This window comes from Oenanthe melanoleuca, chromosome 26 (assembly GCF_029582105.1).
Source record: "Oenanthe melanoleuca isolate GR-GAL-2019-014 chromosome 26, OMel1.0, whole genome shotgun sequence".
Taxonomy (NCBI): Eukaryota; Metazoa; Chordata; class Aves; order Passeriformes; family Muscicapidae; genus Oenanthe; species Oenanthe melanoleuca.
In genome coordinates, this window is record NC_079359.1 from 2,227,457 (window position 1) to 2,249,961 (window position 22,505).

At 58.8% G+C, this 22,505-nt stretch overlaps 1 protein-coding gene and 1 long non-coding RNA gene across 2 annotated transcripts; one reads left to right on the top strand and one right to left on the bottom strand.

Moving 5' to 3' along the window:
- Positions 1 to 7,496: 7,496 nt before the first annotated feature.
- On the bottom strand, positions 7,497 to 20,254 carry PRELP (proline and arginine rich end leucine rich repeat protein). Its single transcript, XM_056511396.1, has 3 exons — positions 19,955 to 20,254; positions 12,005 to 12,956; positions 7,497 to 9,440 (listed from the first exon to the last, which is right to left on the bottom strand). The coding sequence occupies exons 2-3, from the start codon at positions 12,939 to 12,941 to the stop codon at positions 9,262 to 9,264; spliced, it is 1,116 nt and encodes a 371-aa protein (XP_056367371.1). The 5' UTR covers positions 12,942 to 12,956; positions 19,955 to 20,254; the 3' UTR covers positions 7,497 to 9,261.
- Positions 9,449 to 10,642, top strand: LOC130263689 (uncharacterized). Its single transcript, XR_008842372.1, has 3 exons — positions 9,449 to 10,133; positions 10,177 to 10,530; positions 10,575 to 10,642. It is a non-coding gene; the product is annotated as an uncharacterized LOC130263689 (long non-coding RNA).
- Positions 20,255 to 22,505: the final 2,251 nt, after the last annotated feature.

Genomic DNA, 22,505 nt, shown 5'->3' on the forward strand with positions numbered 1-22,505 from the left:
CAGGGACAGGCCCGGGGATGGGGGGACACAGGCAGGGACAGCCCCGGGGATGGGGGACACAGGCAGGGACAGCCCTGGGGATGGGGGGGGGACAGGCAGGGACAGCCCCGGGGATGGGGGACACAGGCAGGGACAGCCCCGGGGGGTTTGGGACAGGCAGGGACAGCCCCGGGATGGGTTGGGACAGGCAGGGACAGCCCCGGGGATGGGGGGGGGACAGGCAGGGACAGCCCCGGGGAGGGGGGGACAGGCAGGGACAGGCCCGGGGATGGGGGACACAGGCAGGGACAGGCCCGGGGATGGGGGGGGACAGGCAGGGACAGCCCCGGGGATGGAGGAGGACAGGCAGGGACAGGCCCGGGATGGGGGACACAGGCAGGGACAGCCCCGGGGATGGAGGGGGACACAGGCAGGGACAGCCCCGGGGAGGGGGGGACAGGCAGGGACAGCCCCGGGGGATGGGGACACAGGCAGGGACAGCCCCGGGGAGGGGGGACAGGCAGGGACAGCCCCGGGGGGGTTGGGACAGGCAGGGCCAGCCCTGGGGGGGGGGGGGACAGGAAGGGACAGGCCCGGGGATGGGGGGACAGGCAGGGACAGCCCCGGGGGATGGGGACACAGGCAGGGACAGCCCCGGGGATGGAGGGACAGGCAGGGACAGCCCCGGGGATGGGGGGACACAGGCAGGGACAGCCCCGGGGGGGTTGGGACAGGCAGGGCCAGCCCCGGGGACATTCGGTGACCCTTTCAGCCCATTTCACGCTCGGCCGGGCAGGAGAGGCGCCGCCGCTGCTTTCCCAGCCCCGGGGGGGTGAGGAGGGGGTCGGGATGTGGGGACGGGTCGGGGTCCCGGTCTGGCCCCTCGGGGCGATCTGGTGCTGTCGGTCACTGGCCCAACAAGCCCAGCAGAGCAGCAGAACCAGCCCCGGGGGCTGCTGCTCCCCCCTCAGGGGTAAATCCCGGGATTCTGCTTCTCCAGCATCCCGAGGGGATCCGTGTGACACCCCCAACCCCGGCAGCTCCGCACCCAAACCCTCCAGGGCCCATTCCCAAGGAATTCCCTCCCTCGGGGCTTCCCTCCCATGGAGCGGAGCAGGGGAAGCCTCCCCCAACCCAAATCCCAAATCCCAAACCCCAAACCCCAAATATCCCCAAACCCCAAATAACTCCAAATCCCAAACCCCAAACCCCAAAAAATAACCCCAAACCCCAAACTCCAAATAATCCCATATCCCAAACCCCAAATGATCCCAAATCCCAAACCCCAAATCCCAAACCCCAAACCCCAAATCCCAAACCCCAAACCCCAAATAATCCCAAACCCCAATCCCCAAACTCCAAATCCCGAACCCCAAATAACCCCAAATCCCGAACCCCAAACCCCAAATAATCCCAAATCCCGAATAACCCCAAACCCCAAATAACCCCAAACCTCAAATAACCCCAAATCCCAAACCCCAAACACCAAATCCCAAACCCCAAATCCCAAATCCCAAGTCCCAAATAACCCCAAACCCCAAATCCACCACTCAGCCCAAAGTTGTTTCACTCCGCCCTGAGGATGCTGCTCCCAAATTCCTTTTTTGCCATTTTTTATGCAATTTCTGGGGGATTTCTTTTATTTCTTAGTGCGAATTTTTAGGCATTTTTCTGGGTGTTTAGGCTAAATTATTCCTGGATTATTCCTGACGCTTTTCCCAGCAATCCTTGGAACTATCTCAGATTTTAGGTGTTTTAGTGCAGATTTTAGATGTTTTAATGCAGATTTTAGGTGTTTTAATGCAGATTTTAGGAAGTTTGGGGCCATTTTTTGTGCGATTATTAAGAGATTTTTTTAGTGCGAATTTTTAGGGATTTTAAAGGTTTTTCTTGCTGTTTTTCCCCAAATCCACCCTGGGCTCCCCAAACCCTCCCTAACCTGGGGGAGGATCCGAAGGACGTCGGCCTTGTCCTTCCTCCTCCTCCTCCTCCTCCTCCTGGGCTCGGCAGGGCTGGGGGAGCTCAGCCGGGTTTTTAAGGCACGGAGAGGAGGAGGAGGAGGAGGAGGAGGAGGAGGAGGAAGGGGGGGCTGTTCTGGGGGTCTGACAGGGGGACACAGCCAATCACACCCGCTGTCCCCTGCTGGGACATTGTCATTGTCCCCAGGGCCAGGCGGCTCCAACAGGGGCCGGGAGGGGCGGGCTGGGGGCCAGGAGATTTTTTTGGGGGTCCCCACAGGGGTGGTGGGGACACGGCCCTGGGCAGGGGGACAGAGCCCCGGTGGTGCCACCGCTCGCGGCTGCGGCCGGTCCCAGGGATGTCCCAAAACATCAGGGGGATCAGCTCAGGGTTTGGGGGGGCTGCAGAGACACCCTCGGAGCCCCATGAACAGCTCAGGGTTTGGGGGGGCTGCACAGACACCCCCGGAGCCCCATGAACAGCTCAGGGTTTGGGGGGGCTGCAGAGACACCCCAGGATCCCCATGACCAGCTCAGGTTTGGGGGGGCTACAGAGACACCCCCGGAGCCCCAGTGACCAGCTCAGGTTTGGGGGGGCTGCACAGACACCCCAGGAGCCCCATGACCAGCTCAGGTTTGGGGGGGCTACAGAGACACCCCCGGAGCCCCAGTGACCAGCTCAGGTTTGGGGGGGCTACAGAGACACCCCCGGAGCCCCAGTGACCAGCTCAGGGTTTGGGGGGGCTGCAGAGACACCCCAGGAGCCCCATGAACAGCTCAGGTTTGGGGGGGCTGCACAGACAGCCCCGGATCCCCATGACCAGTTCAGAGTTTGGGGGGGCTGCACAGACACCCCCGGAGCCCCAGTGACCAGCTCAGGGTTTGGGGGGGCTGCACAGGCACCCCCGGAGCCCCATGACCAGTTCAGAGTTTGGGGGGGCTGCAGACACCCCTGGGGACCCCAGTGTCCAGTTCAGGGTTTGGGGGGGCTGCACAGACACCCCAGGAGCCCCATGACCAGTTCAGAGTTTGGGGGGGCTGCACAGACACCCCCGGATCCCCAGTGACCAGCTCAGGGTTTGGGGGGGCTGCACAGACAGCCCCGGAGCCCCAGTGACCAGTTCAGGTTTGGGGGGGCTGCACAGACACCCCGAGAGCCAAAGGATGGGAACATTCAGCTCACCCAGCCCAATTCCCCTCCTGGGGGGGCTCAGCACCCCAAACTTTCACACTCTGAGAGGTTTGGGTTTTTTTTTTTTGGGGGAGGGGGAGCCGGTGTGGATGTAGGGAGGGTTCGTCACCCCAAATCTTCTCACTCTGGGGTGGTTTTGGGGTTTTTTTTAGGGGGGGAGCTGGTGTGAGTGCAGGGGGGGCTCAGCACCCTAAACCTTCACTCTCTGAGAGATTTTGGGGGTTTTTTGGGAGGGGGAGCCGATGAGAGTGCAAGGAGGGTTCAAGCACACCAAACTTTCTCACTCTTAGGTGGTTTGGGGGTTTTTTTGGGAGGAGGAGCTGGTGTGAGCGCAGGGAGGGTTCAGCACACCAAACCTTCACTCTCTGGGGTTTTTGGGGGGAGAGGAGCCGATGTGAGTGCAGGGAGGGTTCATCATCCCAAACCTTCACTCTCTGAGAGATTTTGGGGTTTTTTTGGGGGAGAGGAGCCGGTGTGAGTGCAGGGGGCCTCACCACTGCTCCTCTCATTGGGGTAGGGTAGGAAACACTCCCTGTGCCCCCTCCCCGGGGCCAAGGCTCATCTCGGGGGACCCTCCCGAGGCTGGGACACCCCAGGAGGGGCAGGACCAGCACTGCAGCCCCCCCGGGCAGCCTCGTGCCCACCCACCCACCCACCCACGGCCGCCAGAACGTTCCTGCCGCCCCCCGGCCTCCCACCCTCCCGGAGCGCCCATCTGCTGGCGGGGACACCCCCGCAGCCCCCCGAGCCCCCCCAGCCGTGCCCCCCCCTCGCAGGGCAGCCCCGGCCCCGCTCAGCACGGAGCGGCCGCTAATCTTCATTAATCTTCATTAATCTTCATTAATCTTCATTAAGCTCCTCATTAGGCGGCTCGGTGGCCACCGTGACGGAAGCGATGTGGCAGCTGGGGGGGCGTCAGCGCTGTCGGGGGGAGGGGGGCTGCCGTGGGAAAGGGGGACTGGCTCGGGGTCCCCAAGGGTGGTGGGGTTCCCTGGGGTGAAGGGGTCCCCAGGCCAGTGGGGTTCCCAGGGTTGAAGGGGTCCCCAGGGTTGAAGGGGTCCCCAGGGCTGTGGGGTCCCCAGGGGTGAGGGGTCCCCAAAGGGTGGTGGGGTTCCCTGGGGTGAAGGGGTCTTCGGGGGTGAAGGGTCCGAAAAAGCAATGGGGTCCCCAGGGGTGAGGGGTCCCCGAGAGGTGAAGGGTCCCCGGGGATGAAGGGTCCCAAAGGGCAGTGGGGTTCCCTGAGATGAAGGGGTCCCCAGGGCTGTGGGGTTCCCAGGGTTGTGGGGTCCCCAGGGGTGAAGGGGTCCCCAGGGCTGTGGGGTCCCCAGGGTTGAAGGGGTCCCAGGGGCTGTGGGGTCCCCAGGGCTGTGGGGTCCCCCGGGTTGTGGGGTCCCCAGGGTTGAAGGGGTCCCCAGGGCTGTGGGGTCCCCAGGGGTGAAGGAGTCCCCAGGGTTGTGGGGTCCCCAGGGTTGTGGGGTCCCCAGGGCTGTGGGGTCCCCAGGGTTGAAGGGGTTTCAGGGAGTGAGGAGTCCCCCAAGGGTGAAGGGATCCCCGGGGATGAAGGGTCCCCAAAGAGCAGTGGGGTCTCTGAAGGTGAAGGGTCCCCAAGGAGGAGGGGTCCCAAAGGGTAATGGGGTCCCCAGGGGTGAAGGGGTTTCAGGGGGTGAAGAGATCCCCAGGGGTGAAGTTCTCGGGGGATGAAGGGTCTCCAGGGCAATGGGGTTCCCAGAGGTGAAGGGTCCTTGAAGGGTGAAGGGATCCCCGGGGATGAAGAAGTCTCGGGAGGTGAAGGGTCCCGAAGGGCAGGGGGGTCTCTGAAGGTGAAGGGGTCTCGGAGTGACGGGTCCCAAAGGGCAATGAGGTCTCTGAGGGTGAAGGGTCCCCAGGGGGTGAAGGGTCCCCAAGAGGTGCAGGATCCCCAGGGCAATGGGATCTTTGGGGTCTTTGCTTCTCCATCCCGCCCCCATGAATGACACCCTGTCCTTGTCCCCACGAGCAGCAGCCTCCCCTTGTCCCCCCGCAGCGTTCCCTGCACGGACGGGGTCACCTGCGAGGTCCCTGCGCCCCAAATGTCCCCGAGTGCCCAGCACCCCCAAAGGGTCGGTGCCGGCGCTGTCAGAACCCACAAATGGGGTTGGGGGGTCAGCAGCCGCAGGGGGATGGACTGGAGCCAGAATTCCCCCCGATCCCAATCCCTGGGAACAGCAGCTGAGGAGCCCCCACCCTGTAACCCCACTAATGGGGGGGTCCCACATCCCCCGTGACCCCACAGCAGCAGTTCCCACAACCCCAACCCCACCGAGGATTTGCAGGGAGCAGCTTTGGGGGGCTCAGCTCCCACGGGGGATGGAAAAACCCCCCGGGAGAGGGGGATTCACGCTGCGGTTACGAAACCGAGCGGTTTGGGAGGGGTGGGCGGGTGCCTGGGCACAAACACGCGGAGAGCGGCTCAGCCCCTCCCGGGAGCGCCCCCCGGCTCATCCCACACGCTCACACCTTCCCCCGCAGCCGCCGCCCCCTCGGGCCGCATTCACGTGGGGAGAGCGGCTCCGGCAGCGGCTCCGGGAGCGGCGGCGGCTTTGGGGACGAGCACAAGGAGAAGGAGCCGCCGCCCCACACCCACCCGAGCGTGTGGGAACGAGCCCCGAGAACCGAGCCCCGAACCCCAAACCCCGAGCCACAAACCCCAAATCCCGAGACTTGAGCCCCAAACCCCGAACCCCGAGCCATAAACCCCAAATCCCGAGACTTGAGCCCCAAACCCCAAATCCCGAGCCATAAACCCCAAATCCCGAGCCCCGAACCCCGAACCCCGAAACTTGAGCCCCAAACCCCGAGCCCCAAACCCCAAATCCCGAGCCTCGAGCCCCAAACCCCGAACCCCGAGCCCCGAACCCCAAATCCCGAGACTTGAGCCCCAAACCCCGAACCCCGAGCCATAAACCCCAAATCCCGAGACTTGAGCCCCAAACCCCAAATCCCGAGACTTGAGCCCCAAACCCCAAATCCCGAGCCATAAACCCCAAATCCCGAGCCCCGAACCCCAAATCCCGAGCCCCGAACCCCGAACCCCGAAACTTGAGCCCCAAACCCCGAGCCCCCAACCCCAAATCCCGAGCCTCGAGCCCCAAACCCCGAGCCCCAAACCCCAAATCCCGAGACTTGAGCCCCAAACCCCGAGCCCCGAACCCCAAATCCCGAGCCTCGAGCCCCGAACCCCAAATCCCGAGCCTCGAGCCCCAAACCCCGAACCCCGAGCCCCAAACCCCAAATCCCGAGACTTGAGCCCCAAACCCCGAGCCCCCAACCCCAAATCCCGAGCCTCGAGCCCAAACCCCGAACCCCAAACCCCAAATCCCGAGCCTCGAGCCCTGAACCCCAAATCCCGAGCCTCGAGCCCCAAATCCCGAGCCCTGAGCCCCCCCGCGGGTCCCAGCTGCTGCCAGGCGTGGGACAGGGGTCTGGAGATGGGCTGTGCCCCATAGATGTGGGTGTTGGATTTTGGGATGGGGCTGTGCCCCACGGGAGTGGCCCTGAATCCCAGATTTACAGGGAAAGGTGCAGGATGCTGGAATGGGGCTGTGGCCCCATAGATTTATCCCTGTATCCCCAGATTTTACATGGAAGGATGCAGGACGCTGGAATGGGGCTGTGCCCCATCAGTGTGGGTGCAGGATTTTGGGATGGGGCTGTGACCCCACAGATGTGTCCCTACATCCCAGATTTTACATGGGAGGATGCAGGATGCTGGAATGGGGCTGTGCCCCATCAGTGTGGGTGCAGGATTTTGGGATGGGGCTGTGACCCCACAGATGTGTCCCTACATCCCCAGTTTTAGAGCCCTGTGACAGATCCCAGGGTGGGAGAGCAGCCTTTGGGGGTCTCACTGAGAGGGTCACCCCAAACCAGGGAGGTTTGTGGGGTTCCCCTGGTGCCATGGGGGCAGCTCACGGGTGTCACCCCCCTGATGTTCGGTGTCACCTTCTGCAGGGGTGACAGCAGCACTGGGAGCTGCAGCCAAGGTGAGAGTTCATTAATTAGCAGAGATGCTCGTTAGGGAGGGGCAGGAATGTGGCCTGAAGGTGTGACACTGGTGTGGACTCCAGCTTGGGGTTAACCAACCTTAAATCCTTTAAATCCCATCCCATGGACACCGTCCACCACTCTGCTCCAACCCGGCCCTGGACATTCCAGGGGATTCTCTGGGAATTCCATCCCAGCCAAGAATTCCTTCCCAAATTCAGCATCGCTCCAGCCAAAACCCCAAACCCACCAACCCCCAAAAACACTGGGACAGCTGTCCCCAAGCACGGAAATTTTGCTGCTGGATGGAGGAAAGCAAAGATGGATCAGGGAGAGGCTCGAGGTCCCTCGTGAATGATTTTATTTCCACTGCTGCAGGGAGTGGGAGTGAAAAACCCATAAAGTTGCCAGGTCGGGAGGCGGCTCTAGGAATATCTGTACATTCTACCAGTCTATATACACATCAGATATAAATATATATAAATCCAGGGGGGGAATTAGTCCGGGTTTAGGGCTGAAACCTGTCCCACCCAACTGCAGGGAGAGCTGAAAAAAACCTCATTAATTAGCACAAGGTTTTAATTAATGGAAAAAGGGGAGCATCCCTGTGCCACCCGTGGGGGGAAGGACACGGTGCCCGTCCGTGGCCGCCCCAGGAAGGGTCAGTTCTGCTGGATGGACACAAAGGAGCTTTCTTTGATTTATTTAATGCTCATTGCAGTTGGATTTTGATGATTTTTTTTTTTTTTTTTGTTCCCTCTCTAATGCTCAGCCTTTAAATCCAAATGCTGAGAGTCAGGAAGAAAAGAAGAGAATAATCCCCCCTAAACCCGGACACCCGATAAATGCAGGTACAGCTATGGGAGGGGGAAGCGATACATGTGAGGATGGGGAAAAAAAGGGATAAAAATAGCTCTTCCAAAGGGTAATTCTTCCCTTTTCTTTTCCCTTCCTTTCATTTCGAATAAAAAAAGGCAAAACCCAGTCGTGTGTGATTGGCTCCAGAGAGAAACTGAGCCGTGGATGTGGCCCTGAATCCTCAGATCTCAGAGGGAAGGATGCAGGATTTTGGGATGGGGCTGTGACCCCATGGATGTGTCCCTGAATCCCAGATTTTCCAGGGAAGGATGCAGGATTTGGGGATGGGGCTGTGACCCCATGGATGTGTCCCTGAATCCCAGATTTTCCAGGGAAGGATGCAGGATTTGGGGATGGGGCTGTGACCCCATGGATGTGTCCCTGAATCCCAGATTTTCCAGGGAAGGATGCAGGATTTGGGGATGGGGCTGTGACCCCATGGATGTGTCCCTGAATCCCAGATTTTCCAGGGAATGCTGAAGGATTTTGGGCTGGGGCAATGACCCCATGGATGTGTCCCTGTATCCCAGATTTTCCAGGGAATGATCCAGGATTTTGGGATGGGGCTGTGACCCCATGGATGTGTCTGCACCACCCCAGCTCACAGGGAAGGATTCAGGATTTTGGGATGGGGCTGTGACCCCATGGATTTGTCCCTGTATCCCAGATTTTCCAGGCAATTCTGCAGGATTTTGGGCTGGGTTCCTGACCCCAAGGATCGGTGCTGGGATGGGGGATTTGAAGCCGGGCAGGGTCTGGTTTTGCCCAGGGGATGTGGGAAGGTGTGACCCGCAGGATCCCGGGGCAGGACACCCTCCCTGCTCCATCCCGACAAATCCCCGGCTCCAGGAGGGATTTCACATCCTGCTCCTCCTCCAGAGAAACGCGGAGCCAAAGCTCAGGTGACAGCGGTGTCCCCATCCCCCGCGCTGGCCACAGTGCCCATCCTCCCTCCAAAATCCAGCGGGACTCGTCCCCAGGAGCAGGGACACGGACCGGACCCAAACCCAAACCCCCCGAACTCTGCCGGGCGCCAAGGGACACACGGAGCCGGCTCCGGGCTTGGCCTGGAGGGGACAAGGACAGCGAGCTGTCACCTGGCGAGTCCCCAAGGAGTGTCCTGCAGGGGAGGAAAAGGGATGGAGGAGAGGAGCGAGCGCGGGGAGAGGGAGGGGAGAGGGTCCCACGTGTCAAACGCCGGCGGGGGTGAAACGTCCGAGCTAAGCCGGGCCTGGGGGAGGCGGGGCAGGACTAAAACACCACGGACTGGAGCAGGCGGAAACACAGCATCAGGTCCAGGGGGATGGGCGGCTTCAGCAGGTTCCCGTCCAGCCGCAGGTAGCGCAGCCGGGGGACGCTGTCCAGGTCGGAGGGCGAGAAATCCTGGATGGACACCAGAGAGGTGGGGCAGATCTGCGTGCCGTTGATTTCTGCCGGAGGGGAGGGACAGAGGGTGAGCCTGAGGGAAAAGGGGATGTGGAGAGGGGGAACAGAGGGATGAGGGTGAGGGAAAACGGAATTTTGGCAGGAGGGACAGCAGGATGCAGGTGAGGGAAAAGGGAATGTGGAGAGGGGGAATGGCGGGATGAAGGTGAAGGAAAAAGGGAATGTGGAGAGGGGGAATGGCGGGATGAAGGTGAGAGAAAAGGGAATTTTGGCAGGAGGAACAGTGGGATGCAAGTGAAAGAAAAAGGGAATATGGAGAGGAGGAACAGCGGGATGCAAATTAGGGAAAAAGGGAATTTTGGCAGGAGGAACAGTGGGATGCAGGTGAAAGAGAAGGGAATGTGGAGAAGAGGAACAGAGGGGTGAGCCTGAGGGAAAAGGGAATGTGGAGAGTGGGAATGGCGGGATGAAGGTGAGGGAAAATGGAATTTTGGCAGGAGGGACAGTGGGATGAGGGTGAGGGAAAAGGGAATTTTAGCAGGAGGAACAGCGAGATGAAGGTGAGGGGAAAAGGGAATTTTGGCAGGAGGGACAGCGGGATGAGGGTGAGAGAAAAGGGAATGTGGAGAGGGGGAATGGCGGGATGAAGGTGAGGAAAAATGGAATTTTGTCAGGAGGGACAGTGGGGTGAGCCTGAGGGAAAAGGGAATGTCGAGAGGAGGAACAGCGGGATGCGGGTTAGGGAAAAGGGAATTTTGGCAAGAGGGACAGAGGGGTGAGTGTGAGGAATAAGGGAATGTGGAGAGGAGGAACAGAGGGATGAAGGTGAGGGAAAAAGGGAATTTTGGCAGGAGGAACAGCGGGATGAGGGTGAAGGAGAAGGGAATGTGGAGAGGGGGAACAGAGGGATGCATAGGAAGGAAAAGGGAATTTTGGCAGGAAGAACAGTGAGATGGGATTTAGGAAGAAAGGAATTTTGGCAGAAGGAAAAGCGGGATGCGGGTTGGGGAAAAGGGAATGTGGAGAGGAGGAATGGCGGGATGCACGTGAGGAAAAATGGAATTTTGGTGGCAGAAACAGCGGGGTGCGGGTAAGGGGAAGGAGAATTTTGGCAGGAGGAATAGCGGGATGCAGGTTAGGGAACATGAAATTTTGGCAGAAGGAACAGCAGGATGCAGGTGAGGGAGAAGGGAATGTGGAGAGGAGGAATGGCTGGATGCGGGTTAGGGAAAAGGGAGTTTTGGCAGGAGGAATCACGGGAAAAGGAAATGTGGGCAGGGATTTTTGAACCCCCGCTGTTGTTGAACCCCAAACTGGGGCTGGTTTGCCACCAAAAGAGACAATCCCAGCCTGTTCCCAAAGCCCCAGAGAGAGGAAAATTCCGACTTTTGATCAGGAGCGAAGTAGGTCACGTTCCTCCGGAGCGCGGGATGTGTGACATTCCGGAGAAAAAAGGGATCATCCCGCTCCCGGAACCTGCCGAGCCGGCCCCGAGATTCCCAAAAAAACATCAAGGAATCCCGCTCCAGCCCCGTCACCCCGGAGATAACGTCAGCACCCGGCTCGTTGCTCGCCTCTGGAATTCCACGTGTCCCTGCCCAGCCGGGAATGGAAAATAAACCCCTGATGTCAGCACCCGGCTCCAGGGATGGGAACTTATTAAAAATCAGGCAAAACACTGAGGAAAAGCTGGGTCGGGGCGTGCACAGGGTTTCTCTCTGTGGAATTCCAGGACCTGGATACCGGGGATGTGGGAATCCAGCAGGAGTCACCACGTTCCCACCCCCGGCTCAGATTTGGTGGTGTTTGATTAAAATTCGGATTAATGAGCGTTGGAGCCAGATGTGATCACAGCAGGAGCTCCAACAGCAGAAACATCTGGGGAGAGCAGGAATCTGGAATGGTTTGGGTTGGAAGGGACCGTAAAGGTCACTCAGGGACACTCCCAGTGTCCAGCCTGGCCTTGGACACTCCCAGGGATCCGGGGCAGCCACAGCTGCTCTGGGAATTCCATCCCAGCCCCTCCCAGAGAAGAATTCCTTCCCAATATCCCATCCATCCCCCATTCCCTGTGTCCTGCTCCTCCATCCCTCATCCCAAATCATCTCCCGCTCTCCTGGAGCCCCCGGAGATCAGCTGGAAAGCTGAATGGGAATTCAGCGGGATTCTGCCTCCTCCTCTCTCTGTTCCACACATCCCAGGCTCCTCTCCCGTGGAATTGCAGCTGGATTTCCCGGGAATGGCGTGGAGCAGCCCTGGCTGCCGTGTCCCCTGCTCGGGAGCAGAGCTGGGATATTCCCTCACCATCCCCAGCCTCGTGTTTGGCATCTGCCCCTAAAACACAAGCCCAGGCTCTCCTCGTTAAATATTCCGATTTTTGCCAGGGAAAGAGCTTTTCCAAGGGCAGGTGGCCTCGGAGAAAACAACCAGGAAAAATCCTTCAACACCGGGAGCGGATTTCTCTGCTCCTCCCCTTCCACCCAGATCCTCCCCCGACCCTTGCAGCTCCCGCCTGCTCCCTTTGAAGGGATCACATCCCACCGGTTTGAAAACCTTCCCGAGGTTTTTCTCCCCAAAAAACCCTCCCCGTCCCAGCCGTGGGACTCACTCTCGATGGAGTTGTTGTTCAGGTAGAGGTGCTCCAGCTTGGGGCTGATGAAGGGCACGTTGGTGAGCTTGTTGTGGGCCAGGTGCAGCACCAGCAGGTTGGTGAGGTTGAAGGAGTTTTTGGGCAGCCCCTTATCCGAGATCTGGTTGTAGTTGAGCCGGATGAACGCCAGGTTGGGAAACTCCTTGAAATAATCGCTGGGGATGTCCTCGATGTTGTTCCTGTCCAGGAAAAGCTGGTGGATGGCGCTGGGCACGCCGGGGGGCATCTTCCTCAGGATGTTGTGGGCCAGGTTGAGCTGCATGAGGTTCTTGAGCCCCTTGAAGGTGTTTTTGTTGAAGACGCCATCGCTCAGCTTGTTGTGGTGCAGGTCCAGCAGCACCAGATTCTCCAGCTTGTTGAAAACACCAGCGGGGATCCTGGAGATCTGATTCCTGCTGAGCCGCAGCTGCTCCAGGTTGGGCGGCAGGAAAGCCGGCACCTCCTTCAGCTGGTTCCTCTCCATGTAGAGAAAAATGAGATTTTCCAGCTTCTCCAGCACCTTCCTGTCCACCTTGCGGATGCGGTTGTTGTCCAGGTTGACCCACTTGAGGGCGGTGGCGTTGCGGAAGGACTCCTCGGGCAGGTCGGCGATGAAGTTGTTCTGCAGGTACAGGTAGTGGATGCGCGCCGGGATCAGCGGCACGGTGCGCAGGTTGCGGCTGTCGCAGTACAGCGCCGACGGGAAGTCGGGCGGGCAGTAACACTCGCGGGGGCAGTCGGGGAACACGGACGGGGGGCCCGGAGGGAGGGGAGGCGGCAGCTCCGTGGGTTCCGCCGGCTCCTCGAAGGGCGCGGGCGGCCGGGTGGGTCTGCGCGGGGGTTTCCGCCGCTGCCCGCTCGCCACCGGCGCCAGGGCGAGCGCCAGCGGGAGGAGGAGCGCCAGGGCCGCCTTCATGGTCCCGGAGTTTTCCTGCAGGGATATGAGGAGAAGGGGGTTGGGAAGGGGCTGCTTGAGGAATCGTCACCTCCCCACCCTCGGAGGGTGATTTGTCACTCGTTCCTGCGTTCCTCTCGCCATCCTGTTGGGAGCGGTGCTCAAATGCAGCCCGCGTCCAGAGCGGGAGTGGATGAGGTCCCTAACCCTGTTATCCGTGGGATTTCTGTCCCTGGCTCACCGCTTTCCATGGAATTCCTCTCTCATTCACCATTACCCGTGAAATTCCTGTGCCTGTCTCACCGTTATCCACAGGATCCCTTTGGCTCACCATTATCCATGAGATCCCTCTCTCATTCACCATTATCCATGGAATTCCTCACTCATTCACCATTATCCATGAGATCCCTCTCTCATTCACCATTATCCATGAGATCCCTCTCTCATTCACCATTATCCATGGAATTCCTCTCTCACTCACCATTATCCATGAGATCCCTCTCTCATTCACCATTATCCATGAGATCCCTCTCTCATTCACCATTATCCATGAGATCCCTCTCTCACTCACCATTATCCATGGAATTCCTCACTCATTCACCATTATCCATGGAATTCCTCACTCATTCACCATTATCCATGGAATTCCTCTCTCACTCACCATTATCCATGGAATTCCTCACTCATTCACCATTATCCATGAGATCCCTCACTCATTCACCATTATCCATGGAATTCCTCATTCATTCACCATTATCCATGAGATCCCTCTCTCATTCACCATTATCCATGAGATCCCTCACTCATTCACCATTATCCATGGAATTCCTCACTCATTCACCATTATCCATGGAATTCCTCTCTCATTCACCATTATCCATGAGATCCCTCTCATTCACCATTATCCATGGAATTCCTCACTCATTCACCATTATCCATGAGATCCCTCTCTCATTCACCATTATCCATGAGATCCCTCTCTCATTCACCATTATCCATGGAATTCCTCACTCATTCACCATTATCCATGGAATTCCTCTCTCACTCACCATTATCCATGAGATCCCTCACTCACTCACCATTATCCATGGAATTCCTCTCTCATTCACCATTATCCATGAAATTCCTCTCCCTGCTTCACAATTATCCACAGGATCCCTTTGGCTCACCATTATCCATGGAACTCTTATTCACCATTATCCATGGGATCCCTCTCTCATTCACCATTATCCATGGAATTCCTCTCCCTGCCTGACCATTATCCATGAGATCCCTCTCATTCATTATTATCCATGGAATTCCTGTCCCTGGCTCACCATTTCCCATGGAATTCTTCTCCATTGCTCATAATTATCCATGGGATTCTTCTCGCTGCCCCACCATTATCCATGGGATCCCTCTCATTCATCATTATCCATGGAATTCCTCTCTCATTCATCATTATCCATGGAATTCCTGTCCCTGCCTGACCATTATCCATGAGATCCCTCTCATTCATTATTATCCATGGAATTCCTGTCCCTAGCTCACCACTTCCCATGGAATTCTTCTCCATTGCTCATAATTATCTATGGGATTCTTCTCGCTGCCCCGCCATTATCCATGGGATCCCTCTCATTCATTATTATCCATGGAATTCCTCTCTCATTCATCATTATCCATGGAATTCCTGTCCCTGCCTGACCATTATCCATGAGATCCCTCTCATTCATTATTATCCATGGAATTCCTCTCTCATTCACCATTATCCATGGGATTCTTCTCCCTGGCTCACCACTTCCCATGGAATTCCTCTTTCATTCATAATTATCCACGGAATTCCACTCCCAGCTCTCCCATCCAGCCCAGCAGAGCGGGATTTGTGCCCATCCTCCCTTTCCAGCCCATTTCCAGCTCTCCTCACACCTGAAACCCCCAAATTTCCACAATTCCTGGAGGGGGGAAACCCCCCACCCAACCCAGGAAGGGCAGGAGCAGCTCGCCCCAACCCCGAGCCGCTTTCCAGCAGGATCTGCATCCCACCCTCTGCCAGCCCCAGCTCCCTTCGAAGCATTCCCACTCTTCCCCGAGGCTCCAAGGAATTGATTTTCTCCAGGAACAGATCCCTTGCTGCAGGCCCAGCCTGTTCCTCTCTCCCATCTGGCTCTGGTTAACCCCGGCTGCTTTCCAGCAGGGCTCTGGCATCTGGCTGGGGGAAGGGAGGAGAGGGGAAGGAGCCAGCAGAGCCCAGAGCTGCGGCATCCTGAGCCCAGCAGGTCCTGCCTGGGGAGGGGGATGTGATCCTGCCCCTGCATTCCTGATCTGGTGTCTGGGAAATGGGAAAATCCCTGACAGGGATCTGAATGTGCAGTTCCCATTCTGTCAGCACCCTGCTCCTTCCTGGCCACAGCACAGGGATCTCGCTGTTCTAGAGCTTTCCATGGGGTCCCAGAAATCTCCATGGGGTCCCAGAGCTTCCCATGGGATCCCAGAGCTTAAAATGGGGTCCCATTCCTTCCTATGGGGTCCCAGAACTCTCCATGGGGACCCAGAGCTTAAAATGGGGTCCCATTCCTTCCCATGGGGTCACATTCCTTCCCATGGGGTGTCAGAACCCTCCACGGTGTCCCAGAACTCTCCATGGGAGGATCCCAGAGTTTAAAATGAGATCCCAGACCTTTCCATGGGGTCCCAGAGCTTTCCATGGGGTTTTTCCTCTGCTCCAGAACCTGGATTTTAACACCCGAGGGGGGCTGAGGTCTGAACTTAACCCGAGCAGAGTGAGGGAAGCAGCCGGGAGGTGACATTCTAGCCCGGAGGTGACATTCCATCCAGGACACAATATTCCAGCTGTGATCCAGGTGTTGGATCCCCTCGGGCCACCCAGCGATGTCCCGGCAGGGTGGGGGACAGGGCAGCGCTGTCACCCCGCTGAGCCTGCCCCGTCCCCTCCACATCCCAGATGTTTTGGGGACTGGGCACAGAGCGGGAGCAGCCACCAGAGCCAGGAATCCCGGCTGGGGAGTGACAACATCCTGTGGGATTTCGTCAGCACAGACGGGCAGGGGTGGGAGGTTTCCCTTTTATCCACCCCACATCGCGGGGGGACCGTCCCTGCCCTGTGACACTGCCACCACCCTCCCCGACTGCCACCACCCTCCCCGACTGCCACCACCCTCCCCGATGCCTGCTTGGAAAAAGCAGGACCCACTTCCGAGCAAACTGCAGGAAAGAAGTGATATTCCCCCAAAAAATTAAAAAAAAAATAGGGATGCAACGAGCCCGAGGCCACCACAAGCTCCACAATCGCCTCCAACCCGCTGGAAGATTCCATCCAGCTCTCCCTGGGTCTGGAAAAGCTGGAATTTTGTTCTTTATGGCATGGGTACCAGGAGCTGAATTCCCAAATTTCAGCCCCTGGTCCCCAGCCCTGCCAGCCTCCCCTCCCGAGCTGCACGGACGGGACAGCTCCGATTGCAGCTGCCCACAAGGAATCCGCGCCACTGGAACAAAGTTTAGTCATGGAGCAACCGAGGAATTCAGGAAACCGACGGCCTGGCGAGGAAAAAAAGGCTCAATTCATGGCTAAAACCAGTCCTGACACCTCCCGAGCCGCTGAGCTCGGCCTGGCTGCGAGACCGAGGCACCCAGCAGATCCCGAGGTTTTTCCCAGAAGGAGGCAGCTGCTTCCTCAGTTACAATGGACAAAAAAAAAATATATATATATGTATAAAAAAAAAAAAGAATCAGCGCAACAGCTGGAAATTCCAGCCCCGAATGCCACTGGGGTTTGCTTTGCACATAGTTTCTCTTCCCTGCATCCCAGAAACCCCCAGCTCGCAGCGGCGCTGGCTGCCAGCCCCGGGATGGGCGCCAAGGGCAGCGAGAAGCCACCACCCCGGGGCGAGAGGGAGCCGCGCCAAGGTCGCCAAAAAGGGGGATTTGTCACCGGCAGGAACCCCCCGGGGCCCTCTGGCAGCGCTCGGGGCAGAGGGAGCAGCTGGATCCGGATATTTGAGTGTTAAAGGGAATTTTAACTCTGGGAGAGGCAGGAAAAGCCTGGGTAGCTCGGGCAGGGCCCCTTCCCTGCTCCTCTCACACATTCCCGCAGTTCCCTTCATCCCTGGTGGGGGAGAAGCCCCTCGCAGCCTGGGAACGGGATAAAAATAACCACAAGGATCGGGCAGAGCTCCTTCCTCGGCTTCCCTGGCGCCCGGCACCGCTCGTGTCTCTGTGACAGCCTGACCCAGCACGGAGCTCCCCATGCAATGAGGAATGCTGGAAAAGGGGCCGGGCAGCCGGGCTGTGACCCAGGGCTCGCCGGGGTCCCTCGGGAAGCGCAGCCCTGCCGCAGCAGCCCCGCGGTTCTGCCCTTTCCCAGCGAGCGGCGGAGCCGGGCTGGAGCCGGGACTCGCTCCTGCCTCGTTCCCGCTGGGAATGCGCTGTGGCCGTGCGGGGATGGGCGACACCCGCCAGGGCTCAGCCAGGACACGGCGACAGCAGCGCGGGGCTGCGCCAGGAGGGTCCGCACAGGATCTGGGATCATTCCCAAAGGCTCATCCCATTCTCTGCTGTCCCCACACTCCCCGGGATCATTCCCAAATACTCATCCCGTCCTCTGCTGGTCCCCACAGTCCCCGGAATCATTCCCAAAGGCTCATCCCATTCTCTGCTGGTCCCCACAGTCCCCGGGATCATTCCTAAATGTTCATCCTATCCTCTGCTCCCCGATCCCCACAGTCCCCGGGATCATTCCTAAATGCTCATCCTATCCTCTGCTCCCCGACCCCCACAGTCCCCGGGATCATTCCCAAATGCTCATCCCATCCTCCGCTCCCAGGTCCCCACAGTCCCCAGGATCATCCCCAAAGGCTCATTCATCCCATTCTCTGCTGTCCCCACAGTCCCCGGGATCATTCCTAAATGTTCATCCTATCCTCCGCTCCCAGGTCCCCACAGTCCCCAGGATCAATCCCAAATGCTCATTCCTTTCTCTGCTGTCCCCACAGTCCCCGGGATCACCCCCAGAGCCTCACCCCGTCCCCTGCTCCCTCCTCCCGCCGCAGCCCCCGTGGGCAGGCGGCCCTGGCAGGGCGCATTTCCCGCTGCTCGCTCGGTGTCAGCAATTCCTCCTTCCCTGCGTGTCCCGACCCTTCCCAGCGCCGCTCCCGGCTCGGATCCCGCAGCGGGAATGGCTGGACGGGGACAAAAGCGGATCCTGGCAGGAGCCGCTGCCAAAGCGCCGCCGGCCCGGACCCCACACACGCCCCGCTCGCCCCCCCAGCCGCCGCCTCGCCCCGTTCCGCTTCGCCCTCAGGCTGGGAAGCGCCTCCGACGCCTCTTTCCCTCCTCTGCAGCCTCTTCCAAGGGCACGGGAAACCTCCCACGGCTGCGCTTGGATCTCCTCCCGCCTGGAAGCGCTGATCCCTCACTCCTCGGGGAGCAGGGACAGCATTCCCGCATTCTGGCTGTCCCAGGAAAGGGCGCTGCTCTTCCCGGGAGGCGCCTCGGGATGCTCTGGGCGCCAGGAGAGGCAGGGCCGGGATCCCGGGATCCCAGAATAACAGGATCCCAGGATAGCAGGATCCCAGTATCTCAGATCCCAGAACTCCAGATCCCACGATCACAGGATAGCAGGATCACAGGATCCCAGATTCCAGGATCCCAGGATCTCAGATCCCAGGATCCCAGAATCGCAAGATCCCAGAATCACAGGATCCCTGATCCCAGGGTAGCAGGATCCCAGGATCTCAGATCCCAGAGCTCCAGATCACAGGATCACAGGATAGCAGGATCCCAGGATAGCAGGACTCTGTATCCCAGGATCCCAGGATTCCAGATTCCAGGATCCCAGGATCTAAGATCCCAGAACTCCAGGTCCCAGGGTCACAGGACAGCAGGATCCCAGATCCCAGCATTCCGTATCCCAGGATCCCATATCCCAGGACTCCGTATCCCAGGATCCCGGATCACAGGATCCCACCATCCCAGAATCAGAGGATCTCAGGATCCCAGGAAAGTTTCCAAGCCCTCACGTGCCGCTGGGATGAATTCCCATGTTTCACTCTGGAGCTGCGTTTCCCCAAACCTCCCCAGCCGGCGGGGCAGGGCATGTTTGGGATGAGCCTCTTCCAAGTAACAAAAACCCTTTTTCCCAGGATTTTGGCGAACATCGCTTCCCGCTTGTTCCTTGTTCCTCCCCTGGCGGAGCGGGGACAAAGAGCGGGCTCCAAACTGGACCCCCGCGGGGGGCGCGGGGATGGGGCTGCACCTCCCAGCTCACCTGGAAAACTGGGATTACTTTGTCCTGGGAATGTTGAGTGCGATCCAAGAAAGAAAAAAAGCGCTTTACCCCCGGATTTTGGGCAGAAAAGCAGCGGCCCTGCCCTGCAGCTGTCGGGCTGCTCGCTCCCACCCCGCTCCGGTCCCTTCCGAAATTCTTTGTTCCAATTGCGGCACGGGGAGATGGGAGCAGCCCCCCAGAGCCCCCCCAGGCTCCGTGCTCAGCCCCAGGCGGGACAAGGTGTCCCGATGTCCCCGGAGGCTCCTGGTGGCATTCCTGGCTCCGGAGGGGTCCCTCCTCCTCTCAGCCTCTCCCTTTCCTCGTTTGTTTTCCCAAGGCGGGGGATGTTCTGTGCAGCCCCCACGGCTCCCCCAGTTCCTGCCCCCAGCGCCCCCAGTTTGGGCTCTGCAGCCCCCGCAGCCCCCCCAGTTTGGCTGCAGGGGTTGGGGGTGCGGGGGGAACGCAAAGGGCACCTCAGTGTCCCCCAAAAAGCGCCTGGCAGCGCTGTCACACCCCCCTGGCTTCCTTGTCACCCCACAGCCCCCACATCCCCCCCTCCTCCACCCCACGGCGAGAGAAACTCCTGGAACCGGAGCAGAGGAAAGAACAAAGACTCCAGAGCTCCGCGGGACAGAAGAACCAAGAGGAGAGGGGGGAAAAGAGGAAGAGCAGATGTTTTTGGGGATGGGAGGGAGGCTGGAGAGGCGTCCTGGGTGGGAGGCTCAGGCAAGGTGAGAAGAGCCTGGGGGGGAAACACCTGCCCAGAGCTTACCTGTGCGCACCTCTCCCTCCTCCTGCCTCCTATTAATCCCCAAGACAAGTTTCTCTCTGGCTTCTCTCTCCCTCCTCCTCCTCCTCCTCCTCTCCGCTCCGCCACGAGCGAGCCCGGCCGGGGCGCGGGGGTTTTGTGGCTGGGAGGGCTGGGAGCACTGGGAGGGCTGGGAGGGGAGCACTGGGAGGGCTGGGAGCACTGGGAGGGCTGGGAGCGAGGCACGGTGACAACAATCACGTCTTTCTCTGGCTCGGCTCACACGCGGCTCTGGCGCTCGGCAACAATTCCTCCTCCTCCTCCTCCTCCTCCTCCTCCTCCTCCTCCTCCTCCTCCTCCTCCTCCTCTCGCTCCTGCTGCTGCTGCGGAGGCAGCTCCTTGTTTCAAAACAAAGATAATTAATCGCGGAATAAGCCCTGCCCTCGCCGCCGGCTCCGCTTTGCCAGGAGCGGGCTGGAGTTTTCCAGCGGGGGTGTCCCCTGTCGCCACCCACAGGGACTCCCCGCTGTCCCCACATCCCGAATTCCCGGCCTGGAGGATGGAACCTGGAAAAATGGGGTGCAAGGGGTGGGTTTGGGTGGTTGGAAAACTGGGAATGAGCTTTAACTCAAATCCTGGTGGCACTTCACGGGGACAGGGAGCGGGTGACCCAGGTGTCACCCAGGGGACGCTGGATTTTCCTGGCTGGAAAACAGCAGGACATGGAGGGGACACGGCCAGGAAGGCTCAGGGGGGACATTTTTGGGCACGAGGGGCTCAGGGGAACTCGGGACCTGTTGCATGTTCAGAGCTTTGAGGGGTCCTGGGTGGGCACAGATCTGAGAATCGCCCTCCCAAACTTTTCCCGATGCCGAAATTCCCGGGATTTGGGATCCAGAGGGGCACAGCATCCCCCAAACCCTGCGAATCGCCCTCCCAAACTTTTCCCTATCCCAGAATCGCTGAGATTTGGGATCCAGGGGGCACAGTAGCCCCCCAGATCTGGGAATCGCCCTCCTACATCCATCCAGATCCTGGAATTCCCGGGATGTTGGATCCAGGGGGGCACAGCATCCCCCCAACCCTGCGAATCGCCGTCCCACATTTATCCCGATCCCGGAATCGCTGGGATTTGGGGTCCAGGGGTCTCCTCCCTCCCCACCATCCCCCTCTCTCCATCTGCAGCAGGACCGGGAAACCTGAGCTGCTCGAAATCCCAATCCCAATCCCCAGCAGCATCTGGCAGCTGAAACCGGAGCTTTTCCCAAAATCCCCACTCTCAGCACTTCCACGTTTTCTTTTAAATGTGTTTATCCCCAAAACTTCGCTTTTCCTTTAACCCCAAAACCGGGAACTGCTCCTTGCTGAGTGCCTGGAGCAGGATGATCCCGAGGCACAGCCTCGCCTGGATCCTGGAATCCAGCAGGTAGAAGGAGTGGGAGCCAGGAAAAGGCACCGAGGGGAGGAATTCCAGGCTGTTCAAACAAAAAGCCGAGATGGAGACGGGAGTTTTCCAGCTGGAAAAGGAGCGGGATCAATAGGGAAGGGAGATGCTGTTAGGAGGGAGATGCTGCTGGTCCAAAAATCCCCAAATCCACGGGGACATGTTCCATGGATTGTTTTGTTTTGTTTTTTTGGGTTTTTTTTTGGTTTTGTTTTGTTGTTGTTGGTTGGTTGGTTTGGGGTTTTTTGGGGTTATTTTTGTTTGGGTGTTTTGGGTTTTTTTAAATTTTTTTTTTTTTTTCCTGCTAATTTACAGCTCAGCCGGGCATGGAAAGGGAGAAATGGAGGCACAGAACGATGCCAGCCATGGAAAGGTGGCACATCCCAGACCTTTTCCATATTCTGGAGCCGCTCCCGCCCCAGGAAAGCTCCAAATTTGGGAGGCACCGACCCCTCCCATCGGCTCCGGTGGTGACAGCGAGCGCTGCTCCCAGCCAGGGCACTTTGTTGAATTTTCTCCCTGCAGGAATTCTTTCCCCGCCACTGCCAAGTTTCGGATCCACCTTCAAATGCGCCCTTTTACATTTTTCAAACCTCGGACGTGGCTCCGGGCACCGTTTTTTCCGTGTCTGGAGCAAAATCCGGCCCTGCTTGTGCAGGGAAAAGGAGAAATGAGGGACGGCTGTGGTGTCCCCAACCTTGGGGACATCGCGGGTCGGGTTGATGGGGAAATGCCGGGGGGACAAAGGACAGAGGGGACAGGGGTGGCGGTGGGGAAACACGGAGGAATTTTGGATCCTGGTGGATCCTGGGAATGGGGAGTGGTCAGTCCGGTCATGTTTTGGTAATTTCAGCCATTCCCTGGTCAGTCCGGCCATTCCTTGGTCACTCTGGACATGCTTTGGTCATTCTGGACATGCTTTGGTCATTCCAGCCATGTTCTGGTCACTCTGGTAATGTTTTGGTAATTTCAACTATTCTTGGGTCACTCTGGACATTCCTTGGTCATTCCAGCCATTCTCTGGTCACTCTGGTCGTGTTCTGGCCATTCTGGCCATTCCCTGGTCATGTTCTGGTCACTCTGACCATGTTCTGGTCACTCTGGCCATGTTCTGGTCACTCTGGCCATGTT

Coding starts and splice junctions, on each gene's coding strand:
- PRELP (XM_056511396.1), bottom strand. CDS start 12,941: ATGAAGGCGGCCCTGGCGCTCCTCCTCCCGCTGGCGCTCGCCCTGGCG. Junction 9,441..12,004: donor GAACAACAACTCCATCGAGA/GTGAGTCCCACG, acceptor CCCCTCCGGCAG/AAATCAACGGCACGCAGATC.